A 12,316-nucleotide genomic window follows, 5' to 3' on the forward strand; every position below is an offset into this window, starting at 1 on the left:
TCCGGAAAAACGGATCCGGTATTTATCTTTCACATTTTTAAATGTCTGTGCATGCGCAGACCGCAAAACCTGATCCGTTTTTCTGGAATACTTAGGGCAATGCATTTCAATGTAAAATAATGCCGGATCCGGCATGTGTTCCGGAATTTTGGACGGAGAAAGTGCTGCAGCATGCTGTGGTATTTTCTCAGTCCAAAATCCGTACAGTGACTGAACTGAAGACATCCTGATGGATTGCTCTCCATTCAGAATGCATTAGGATAAAACTTTTTTTCCCGGTACTAAGCCCCTAGAACAGAACTCAATACCGGAAAAGAAGAACGCTAGTGTGAAAGTACCCTTAGCCACATAAGTTTATTAGTTGAACTGTGTAGACAATATAGAAATATGTGTATGCCCCAGACTGCTTGCCTAAGGATCCTCCAAACCTGCATGATTTTGACTTCATGTAGAATAGACTTTTTTTAAAAGGTAATTTTTTTTTAAATCTGTTTCTGGAACTAAAAGTACATATCCCTTTTAATTCTCTGTGAAGGATATCACCCAGCGTGAACTCATTGCATGATAAAAGTGGATATCTGTTTGTAACAAACCGAGCGAACAGCTGCTTGTTATTAGACGGCCCTCGCTTGCGGCAAGCAGTGTATTACTGACATGTACTGGTTCCTTCTCTGCTTTTATGTTGGAATTGTACATCTGTAGCGCATAAGCTTTTTTTTTTTTGTTTTGTTTTTTGATAAACAGTTATTAAAGGAACCCATCTAGCTAGTAGATATAAGCATTGTCATTTTGGTTTTAAGATTGACGGTCTGCCCTTGGTATCTCTGTTTCTATTTATCTTGGGAAATATTAATGAGGCAGGCTCTACAAAATATAGGAATGGGGGTGCTAATCACTGTCCCATTTTTCATCTATCGGGTTCGCTTTCTTATACATTTGGCCTTTTTGTTCTTTTTTTCTTCCAGCCATTTATGTTTTCATGTGTGTTTGTGGGTGCTCTGCCGTAGTATCCAAAAGTTGGAATATTATTATTATTTTTGTTAAACTTGGTTATAAATAGTAAATTGTCTAAATGTAGAATTTCATTAAAGGGGTTGTTTGAAATTATTTATTTAAAGCTTACCGGAGTAAAAAAAAATAAAAAAATTTCATGATGCTTCTTTGTAAAATCATAACTGAAGGTGAAGTTTATGTTTAGGCTTCCTTAAGATTTTTTTCAGCCATGTTATTTCCTTTTTCAGCCGCACAGCTAGGCGCATCTCACTCAGAACCAGGGGGTGTCTTCCTTCTGCCAGTAATATACTGCTGTGACATCCTTTCCCTTACTTCCCACTTCTTTTTTTTTTTTTCAAGCTCTGGAGCTCATAGAATGGATAAGGAGGGCCCATTCAATGGCATTCACACGGCTGTATATGTTTTCTGGAACGCACACAGCCATCCCTATGGTAGAAATGCCTATTCTTGTGCGCAATTGTGGACCGGAATAGGACATGTTCTATCTTTTTTGCGGTGTACTGTCCTCCTCTTTTGCGGTCTCGTTAAAATGATGGAGTCCGCATTTTGTGGAAAGGATGCGGACCCATAAATTCGGTTGTTTGAATGGGCCCTTACAGAAAGGCAGAAGGCTCCTGTGATTATCAAAATGAGGCTCAGGTTTTCAGCTAGCTCTGACACACCCTCACTTGCTCTCAGCCGTCTTCTGTGTCTCTTTTACTAGGGATGGGCAACAGGCAGTGGACTGCAACTTAGGTGGAAGTGAGACCCCTAGTGGCCATGTATAGGGATGAGCAAAACTACTTCGGATGAAACATCCGAAGGCGATTCGCAGAAAACTTCGTTAGAATACTGTACGGAGCAGTATTTGTTAGAATACTGTACAGAGTGAGCGCTCTGTACAGTATTAGTATGTATTGGCGCAGATGAGCAAAAGTTATTACTTGGCGAAGTTAAAAACTTAGGTTCGGTTCCAATGTTTCATTTGAAGTCTATTCGCTCATCCCTAGTCTCCACTGTCGGGTAGACACAGTAACTGCACGTTTCACGTAGAACCAAGCGGTGTAACATATCCAGTTTTCTGAAATACATAGAATAGATGGAATTTGGGTTTTGATTTTCTTATTTTGATGGTTTGCTGTGCCAAGTTTTAATATAATGTCAAAATTTACATGAGAAGGTAATTATTAATTTGTATTCCAAATGAGATTTCTCACATTATCCATAACAAATGTTTTAAGGTCTTAAAGAGGACCACCTCCTCCCCGCCAGACCTGTGACGGGAAGCATGCTTAAGGCTTTCTCTCATCTGTGTTGGATGCTCCTTTTAAAGCCTCCATCGCAGATTCTGCCATAGAGCGGACAAAACTCCTGCGTGCCGCGCCCTTGTATTTTGCTGAAATGGTTTTCGTGTGCCACGACACATTTGTAGAGCCCCTGAGGTACCCGTGCAGTGGAATCCCCCATTAAGGCCTCTTTCACACGGGCGTCATTTTGGCCCGTGTAAGATGCAGGTGCATCGCTGGAAAACGCATTTTTTCCGCGCGAGTGCAAAACATTGTAATGCGCTTTGCACGGGCGTGAGAAAGATGGGCATGTTTGGTACCCAAACCAAGACTTCTTCACAGAATTCAGGTTTGGGTTAGGTGTTGTGTAGATTGTATTATTTTCCCCTTATAACATGGTTATAAGGGGAAATAGCATTCTTAATACAGAATGCATAGTACAATAGGGCTAGAATTAATAAAATTATTTAACTCTCCTTTAATCCACTTGTTCGCGCAGCCCGGCTTCTCTTCTGTCTTCATCTTTGCTGTGCACAGGAAAAGGACCTGTGGTGACGTCACTGCGCTCATCACATGGTCCATCACATGATCTTTTACCATGGCGATGGTCACCGTAGTGAAGTCACCACAGGTCTTTTTCCTACTGCACAGCAAAGATGAAGACAGAAGAGAAGCCGGGCTGCGTGAACAAGTGGATTAAGGGGAGTAAAATTATTTAAACATTTTTTTAACCCCTTCAGCCCTATTGTACTATGCATTCTGTATTAAGAATGCTATTTTTTTTTCTCCCAAATAATAATGATCGGGTCCCCATCCCGATCGTCTCCTAGCAATCGTGCGTGAAAATCGCACCGCATCCGCATTTGCACTTTTATGGGGCCTGTGTTGCGTGGAAAATGCACAAAGAGGAGTATGCTGCGATTTTCACGCAACGCACAAGTGATGCGTGAAAATCACTGCTCATGTGCACAGCCCCATAGAAAAGAATGGGTCCAGATTCAGTGCGGGTGCCTCACGCATCGCACCCGCGCGGAAATCTCGCCCATCTGAAAGAGGCCTAAGTGACAACCCTCAAGTTATTTATCAAGAGGTAGAGCGCACATTTTCACACCACAGGCAGTTAGCAGAAATTTATGAGCAGCAGACCGTGGAAAATGAAAATTGCAGGTTTTCCACAGGCATGGCACTTCAGTGCCCAGCATGCTGTGCCAGCTGGTGCTATCTGAGATACACCCCTTAAATTGTTAGGCGTGTTTTACTGGCTACTGAAATGCCATAAATGTGAGCATAAACTGCTGTTTGGCTGTGCTGCAGGATTCAGAAGGGAAAGACCACCATTTGACTTTTTCAGCACGGATTGTGACGAATTGGACTACTGGCGCCATGTTGCTTTTGATCAGTCTCTGGGGTACCAGAACAGCCATTTTTTGATAGCCATACATTTTTTTATTTTTCTCTCGAGGGAGCTATGTACGGGTTTATATTTGATGAGATGCCATTATTATTGGTTCTATTTTGGGGTACATACGACTTTTTGATGACTTTATTTCACTTTTTGGAACGCAGGATAAAGAAATTACTGCAATTTCTAACATTGCTATCTGGGTGCTCCATGTACCATGTGGAAAAAACATGTTAACTTTATAGTGTGTGTGTGTGTGTGTGTGTGTGTGTGTGTGTGTGTTTGTATGTATGTATGTATATATAAAATAGAAAAATTCCACAGCACATCCAAGGCGTCAAAAAGTAGAAAACAGCTTTATTCACCAGACACGCCCCCCACCTTACAATGATTAATGGTGAGATGATACTAGGCCTGGAAACCGGGATAAGGGAAGCAGGTCTCCTCCTAACACCACCCTATCCAATCCCTGACCTCCTAACTGTATGAGCCAGCCTCGATGGGAGGGGGGGCTCATACTCCAGAACCTGGCCCCTTCTGACCCGAATGATCCCTGAAATAGGAGACAGGAATAAGAGACAACCAGTTCATCCACGACACGGATAAACCGGAATCTCCCACAGGCCTACCAACAAAGGAAGGGAAAGCCAGTGAGCAAAAAACAGATTGGCAGGTAAGCACCCAGCACAAACAACACACACTGGAACAAAAGCACTTACCTGCCACAACAACTGGAGATATGAACTGCAATCCAAACACCATCCCGGACTCAAACACACATAGGAACCAGCACTCCAGCAACAGCTTACTGACTTGACTTTTCCCCCCCCCCTCCGGGGGAACCCCGAGACCTCCTTCAGGAGGACAACACACAGGGAAACTCCTTGTATTCATGCTGGACAAACAACACCAAAAGACCAGACATGAAACAACAACAAGACGTACACCACACACGCAGATAAGGTAGGGAACATAGAGGATACAAAAGGGATGGCAAACTATGTTCAACAAGGTGGCCCTCAAGCTGGACAGATAGAAAGGTCCAGGATGGCAGCATAACTCCAGCTCAACCAGCTGAAGTCAACTAAAAACCTCAGGCTCCAAACACCAGTACTATAAGAGCCAAGAGGCCACACCCAGCTCCACCTTGCTCACACCCAAAATGGTAAGGGAACCAGACTTAAAGAAAAAGTGTCTAAAAATGCTACAAACTACACTTTGCCACCAGCAACAAGCATGCCTGGGTAAAGTGTCACGGTCCACTACCACCAGACCATGACACAGCCGTGATAGTATTATTATTACTTTTTTTAGGGGTGCGGGGGGGTCAGACCTCGACCAATCAGATATTAATGGATGGGTTGTACCATCTCGGACATTGTCTGATACATGCGGGTCTCACCTCTGGGACCCACACCTATACTTGCGTGGCTGCCCTCCATTCATTCCTATGGGACCGTTGAAAAGCTATTTTAGGAAGTCCCATTGAAATGAATGGGAGGCGCACTGAGTAAGCACAGCCACAAGACCATTCTTCTCTTTAGGGCTGTCGGAAACTGGCTCTGCTATTTTCGTCGCTCCCATTTGAATGAATGGTGGGCAGCCATGCATGCGTGGTGCGCCCTCCGGGACTTTGTTGGCTCAGTTCTAAGTGTAGGGATCCACACCACACATCGGGGGCATATCCTAGCGATATGCCCATAATGTCTCAGATGGTACAACCCCTTTAAGGGCACTTCCCAAACTTCATAAGGAAATAAATCCAATATATATTGTAATATATTTTATTTTACTAACGGTCATTTTATTTTTATTTTTTTATTATGTGTTTTCTGTATGGTTATGATAGGCTCAGACAAGTTGATCACCCTGTTCACAGCATTTAGTTTACTTTTCACACTTGCGTTTTTCTTTTCAGGCATAGAGTTCCGTACTACGGGCTCTAAACCGGAAAAGAACTGATCAGTTTTATCCCCATGCATTCTGAATGGAGAGTAATCCGTTCAGGATGCATCAGGATGTCTTCAGTTCAGTCTTCTTGACTGATCAGGCAAAAGATAATACCGCGCCAACCCAAAAACAAAACCAATAACTCCAAAGAAAAGTGGGAGACACACACATAAAATATATGTAATTTATTAAGACATGATCACATAACAAACAATATATGAGACATAAGGCACAAGTGTACAGGAGGCGAAGCCTCTCCAGGTGAAACGTACGTCGAGGTGCAGCTTTTGGTCACACACTCTGGGTCCAGCATATCATGCGTAAGGCTACTTTCACACTGGCGGCAGGACGGATCCGACATGCTGTTCACCATGTCGGATCCGTCCTGCGGCTATTTCGCCGTGCCGCCGGACCGCCGCTCCGTCCCCATTATAGTCAATCCGTCCTGCCGCAAGTGTGGAAGTAGCCTAATACATGTTTTGTTGTTTTGCTCAGTTAGTTGTTACATTTCTTTTTTCATTTCTATTACCACCTGCACTTGGCACACTCCTCTGTCTGTATTGTACAGTTCAATGGCTATGTGCATATCTTATGTGGCCATCCCAGGTTTTTGGGTGGGCTAGTTTGCCTTGTGCTATTTGTGCATTTTTTCATTTATCTTTCTGTGCATGCAACATACATACCAGTACATGTTACTTTGAGTGAACCTGCAGTTCTCACAGTTTTCATGCTGATGTATACCTAGGGCTGTGACCTCTTTTCCCTGCCAGTTGGGTGTTTGGGAGAGAGGTTGTATCTGACCTCCTTACATGAGGTCTCCCCTCCTCCTGTACACTTGTGCCTTTTGTCTCATATATTGTTTGTTATGTGATCATGTCTTAATAAACTACATATATTTTATATGTGTGTCTCCTACTTTTCTTTGGGGTTATTGGTTTTGTTTTTGGGTTGGCTCAGTATATTATACTAGACCCCAGTTTTATCTACACATTATATGTGAGTTTTTTTCTTATAGGTTGATCTAAAAGATAATACCGCAGCATGCTATGGTTTTATCTCTGGCTAAAAAAACGGAAGACTTGCCTGAATGCGGTATCCGGCATTTTTTTTCCATAGGAATGTATTGGTGAAAATACCAGAATGCCAGATGCCGGCATGAAAAAAATAAATGCCGGATCCGTTTTCCACGGATGCTTGCGATTTTCACACAGCCCCATTCACTTCTATAGGGCCTGCGTTGCGTGAAAAACGCACAATATAGAGCATGCTGCGATTTTCACGCAACACAAAAGTGATGCATGAAAATCACTGCTCGTGCACAGCCCCATAGAAATGAATGGGTCCGGATTCAGTGTGGGTGCAATGCTGCGTTCACCTCACGCATCGCATCCGCGTGGAAAACTCGCCCGTGTGAAAGAGGCCTTACTCTTTTTATTGGTATTGTATTGTAACTCCTTTTTTATTGGTATTGTTACTCTCCTTATTGGTATTGTTACTCATATTATTGGTATTGTTACTCTTTGGTGATTCTGTGTAGACTGGAACTGCTGCTGAGTAATTTGTATCACAGGTCAGATCCAATAAGATTGTTCTTTTGCATGTTTGGAGTTGATTTTGCAATTGTCATGTGTAGGTACAATAGTCTGATGCCGGGGATAGAATTCTAGGAATGTGCTCCGTCTCACTGCAGTTTTCCCAGATTGTTCAGCTAGCACAAGGAAGGACGTCAGAGATGTTACTATTTTAGGTAGTAAACCATTCAGATATTTTACCCCTGGCAGGATATGGTAATTTCCATAAAAAGGGTCAGTTAAGCAATGCCATATGTGGCCATTTAAAACGTGCAGTCTATTTGCATAATTGTAGGTATGACGCCAGCCTTGATATGTGTGCATTCTTACTAGTTCCCGATGCCTTGCCCATTGGTACTGGATCTTAAAGGTCAAATTGCGTACTTTATACTTGTAGCAATGAATTCGCTGCTGTTAATTTCCTCTATGCTGACCTGATGATCCTCGCTACATTGGGCCTCCCTTACTGTATATCATGTTGCATGATGACAGGTAGGCAGTTGAACTTTCCTGGGTAGTAGGTTTGCGTCAAACCTGCATGTAAATGGGAGAAATGACAAAAAATAATTTTGTTAGGGAATTGCTAGTTAAATTTTCCTGGATATTTTGGTAAAAAGTAGCTGTGTAGTTTGAGTGCTCCTTTAAGTTGTTATTTGAATGAAAAAATGAATGAAATATATGTGTCGGGGTACTTTTTAGGCAGGCATTGCGTGTTTTGCTTTTATTGGTTTGTATTACTTAATATTGACTTTTTTTATTCCTTTTTTTCCTTTTCAGAATGTGAAGACATTTGCCCCTTCATATAGTCTAGCAAATGTCCATGAAGTAGCAAGCTGGCTTTTGGAAATGAATCGGGAACTGCTGTCTGTGGGCAGCAAGAGGCGACGTACTGGCAGTTCTGTGCGAGGTAATGCTTCTTCAAGCCAAGCAGATGAGGAGCAAATGAACAGAGTAGAGGAGGAGGAGGAACAGCAGCAGCATTCAAGACAGCAGGGGGAAGAGCACATAGTGGTGAATGGAGAGGTGGATGGCCCCGGAAGTGTGGAGAGGAGTGACCTGCAGCAGGAGCGTTTGGAAGAAAACAATAACAGCTGTATGGTAGCCGATCATGAGTGTGAAGACCATCCCGAGGACAGCGAGCAACAGGAGGATGAGGACGACGATGAGGAACATGTTTGTGATGTGGAAGATGAGGATGAAGAGGAGATGGACCAGGACAGCGATGACTTTGATCAGTCTGATGACAGTAGTAGGGAGGACGAACACAGAAACGCCAGCGATATTTCCAATTCCAATAGTATAGTGAACATTTCCCTTCAACAAAAGCCTAGCCCTTTCGAAACGAAATCAAAGGTGAGTGTCCTAAATGTCCTGCATGCATCAACATTCTACACTTTTTACTTATGCATTTTCATTTTATTAATAAATGTGGTTTCTCTGTAGCTTTTCATTGCCAAAGGTAGGCTGATGTATTTCTCACTAGTTGGCAGTATATCTGTCTTTCCAAGGTGTATACTAGATAGTAGATACTGGATATAGAATTCGGATTACATTTGGAGGAACTTTTTCCTTTGTAGTAATCACAGGACGTTTTCTTGGTTGTGCACTTGATGTTGATTGTATAAGTGTTTGGATTGTCTTACAAACCATATTGCCTCCAATGATTAATGCTATAGTATAGGAGCTTTGCAGCAGAGATCCCACTCTGAATGAGGGGATCATAGAAGACCGCGTGAAAGACAAACCTCTCATAAGAGAAAGACCAGGTTATAGATCTCAACCTCTCAACGTAGAAGAAGCATCAGACTTTACAGTGTATTGAGAAGGGTGCAGACACATAGCTGTGGTTCACCTGATGAAAACGCCTTTTGTTGATCCGAGGCTCTGTTCCTAAGTTAAGATACTTTTTCCTAATATGGATTAGACCTTTGGTGCAATGGGGGTGTTGCCATTGCTCTTGTTGCACCCAAGCTCTACTCATTTCTGCCGCCAGCACCTTCCTTGCTGCTTTGATGGACTCTGCCAGGCAGTTGCAGAGCAGCAAGGGAGGGGCTGGCCACAGAAAGGAGCTAAGTTTGGTGCAGTAAGAGCAAAGGTGGTGCCCTCGTTGCACCGGAGGCCTAATTTGCATACAAAGAAAGTATCATAACTCAGGGACAGAGCCTGGGATCAACAAAGGAAAAATAGCATTTCAATAAGGTGAACCACGGCTATGTGTCTATGCAAACAGATTGGGAGGTTGCTGGTGACATTCTCTCTAATACGTTGCTTATCATAAATGGGCTGCCAAATCTATAATTGGAATAATACCTTAAAGGTGTTGTCCACTCCTTTATTATTGATGGCCTCTCTATTTAGTGCTATGGGTCTGCTGGAAATAGCCAAGCCAGCACTCAGCTATTTTCGGAAATCTCATAGCGGTGAACAGAGGGTGGCTGCACATACGTGGCTTCTCTGTCTCGTCGGGGGGCCTGCTCTGGAGAGAAGTATGGGTCCCAGAGGTGGAACCCACACCTATCAGACATTGATGGCATATCCTAGTCCAAGCTGGTTTCTAAAGTCTGGAGTAATCCCTGCCTTAGGCCTCATGCACACGACCGTTGCATTTTTTGCGGTCCGCAAATTGCGGATCCGCAAAACACGGAAGCCGTCCGTGTGCCTTCCGCAATTTGTAGAAATGCTTATTCTTGTCCGCAAAACGGACAATAATAGGACATGTTATATTTTTGTTTGCGGGTCCACAGAACAGAGCAACGGATGCGGACATCACACAGAGTGCTGTCCGCATCTTTTGCGGCCCCATTGAAGTGAATGGGTCTGCACCCGAGCTGCAAAAACTGCGGCTGGGATGCGGACCAAAATAACGGACGTGTGCATGAGGCCAAAAACTATGGTGGTAGAAGAAAACACTTTTTCTAACTTGGGGTTATTCCTCTCTTGCGCCTCTGAGGATGAGCAGGGGCAGCATGCTGTAAGGCAGAAGAAACCTGAATTCCCCCACGACAGCACCACAGAGAGAGGTTCTGCCCCCCAGGGCAGGAAACCTGCAGAATAAAAAGGTGGAGCCTCTCCCCAACCTTAGTGGTTTTCTGTCCCTGGAGCGGGAGACCTGTAGTTTTCTTTTCAGGTACCGCTAGTCTGGAAGTCCCAGAAATGTTCTGGGGGGCTATCTGGTAATACCTGCTGGGGTCTATGGCCCATAGGTTGGGCTGACAGGACGCTAGGAGTTGGGGGGTTTAATCCGAGCCCTCTGTCCGGTTCTTGCAGTAGGTGCCTGGGCCCCTCCAGTGGAGTAAGGCCATGTGACGTTTGGAGCCCAGATCCATGGGGGGAACATGTATTCCGGTGCATTCTCCGAAGTGCGGCTCAGATGAAGAAGGAGCCTAGATCATGCAGCCCCCACGGCTGTGAAAGAGGGTACTCCTTATAATGATTGTACTTGGGTTATACAGCAAATATTTGTGTTAGGCCGAATGCACACGGATCTATACCAGTGTATTACTGTATTGCGGCGGCAGCAGGGAGCACACGGCGTCATAGCAACCAATGACACCCTGCGCTCCTGCTCTCAGGAGGAATCCAGGCCGCGGTTCCACGGACCGCTCACGGCCATGGACAACGGCCGTGTGCATTCGGCCTTATGTGGTTGGTCTGAATCTGGCTGAATGCCTCGGGGCCTGGTTGGCTGGTTGACTGCCTTGCGGCTTTGGGGCCTGGTTGACTGCCTTGCGGCTTTGGGGGCCTGGTTGACTGCCTTGCGGCTTTGGGGCCTGGTTGACTGCCTTGCGGCTTTGGGGGCCTGGTTGACTGCCTTGCGGCTTTGGGGGCCTGGTTGACTGCCTTGCGGCTTGGGGGCCTGGTTGACTGCCTTGCGGCTTGGGGGCCTGGTTGACTGCCTTGCGGCTTGGGGGCCTGGTTGACTGCCTTGCGGCTTGGGGGCCTGGTTGACTGCCTTGCGGCTTGGGGGCCTGGTTGACTGCCTTGCGGCTTGGGGGCCTGGTTGACTGCCTTGCGGCTTGGGGGCCTGGTTGACTGCCTTGCGGCTTGGGGGCCTGGTTGACTGCCTTGCGGCTTGGAGGCCTGGTTGACTGCCTTGCGGCTTTGGGGCCTGGTTGACTGCCTTGCGGCTTTGGGGCCTGGTTGACTGCCTTGCGGCTTTGGGGCCTGGTTGACTGCCTTGCGGCTTTGGGGCCTGGTTGACTGCCTTGCGGCTTTGGGGCCTGGTTGACTGCCTTGCGGCTTTGGGGCCTGGTTGACTGCCTTGCGGCTTTGGGGCCTGGTTGACTGCCTTGCGGCTTTGGGGCCTGGTTGACTGCCTTGCGGCTTTGGGGCCTGGTTGACTGCCTTGCGGCTTTGGGGCCTGGTTGACTGCCTTGCGGCTTTGGGGCCTGGTTGACTGCCTTGCGGCTTTGGGGCCTGGTTGACTGCCTTGCGGCTTTGGGGCCTGGTTGACTGCCTTGCGGCTTTGGGGCCTGGTTGACTGCCTTGCGGCTTTGGGGCCTGGTTGACTGCCTCGCGGCTTTGGGGCCTGGTTGATTGCCTCCTGCCTCGCGGCTTTGGGGCCTGGTTGGCGACTACCTTCAGGCCTTCCTACCTGAACGTCTGTTATGTTTTTTTCTGATTACTGATGCCTGTATGGCTAAATGTCTTTGCATATATGCCTGCTTGGTTGAATGTCTTGCATTATACCTGCTTTGTTGAACACCTGATCGACTGAACGCCTGTTGCGTCTATGTCTAGTCAGCTGAACGCCGGTAGCATCTTTTTGCCTGGTCGGCTAAACGTTCCTTGTCGCCTGAGCGCCTGTTGCATCTTTGCCTGGTGGGATGAACTCATGTTGCGTCTTACTTAGTTGGCTTGCACCTACAGCGTCTGAGTGGTCGGCTGAACACCTGTAGCATTTATGCCTGGTCGCCTAACGCCTGTAGAGTCTTTGCCTAGTCGACTGAATGCCTGTCAGACTATGCCTGTCTGGCTGACTGCTTTGAGTCTATGGATGGCTGCCTTTTGAGTTTGTGCATGTCTGTCTGGCTGCCTCTGAGCCTGTGCTTGTCTGGCTGGCTGCCTGCCTTTGAGCCTGTGCTTGTCTGGCTGGCTGCCTGCCTTTGAGCCTG

At 45.9% G+C, this 12,316-nt stretch overlaps 1 protein-coding gene across 3 annotated transcripts in view; it reads left to right on the top strand.

The window, feature by feature from the left end:
• The window catches only part of FBXW7 (F-box and WD repeat domain containing 7), a 178,138-nt gene that overhangs the window by 58,000 nt on the left and 107,822 nt on the right, over positions 1-12,316 (top strand). For all 3 annotated transcript variants that reach the window (XM_044300349.1, XM_044300348.1, XM_044300347.1), the window contains exon 3: positions 7,980-8,555. In XM_044300349.1, the coding sequence (XP_044156284.1) occupies positions 8,049-8,555 (507 nt within the window). In that variant the 5' untranslated portion in view covers positions 7,980-8,048. The remainder of the gene's footprint in view (positions 1-7,979; positions 8,556-12,316) is intronic.

This window comes from Bufo gargarizans, chromosome 1, assembly GCF_014858855.1.
Source record: "Bufo gargarizans isolate SCDJY-AF-19 chromosome 1, ASM1485885v1, whole genome shotgun sequence".
NCBI lineage: Eukaryota > Metazoa > Chordata > Amphibia > Anura > Bufonidae > Bufo > Bufo gargarizans.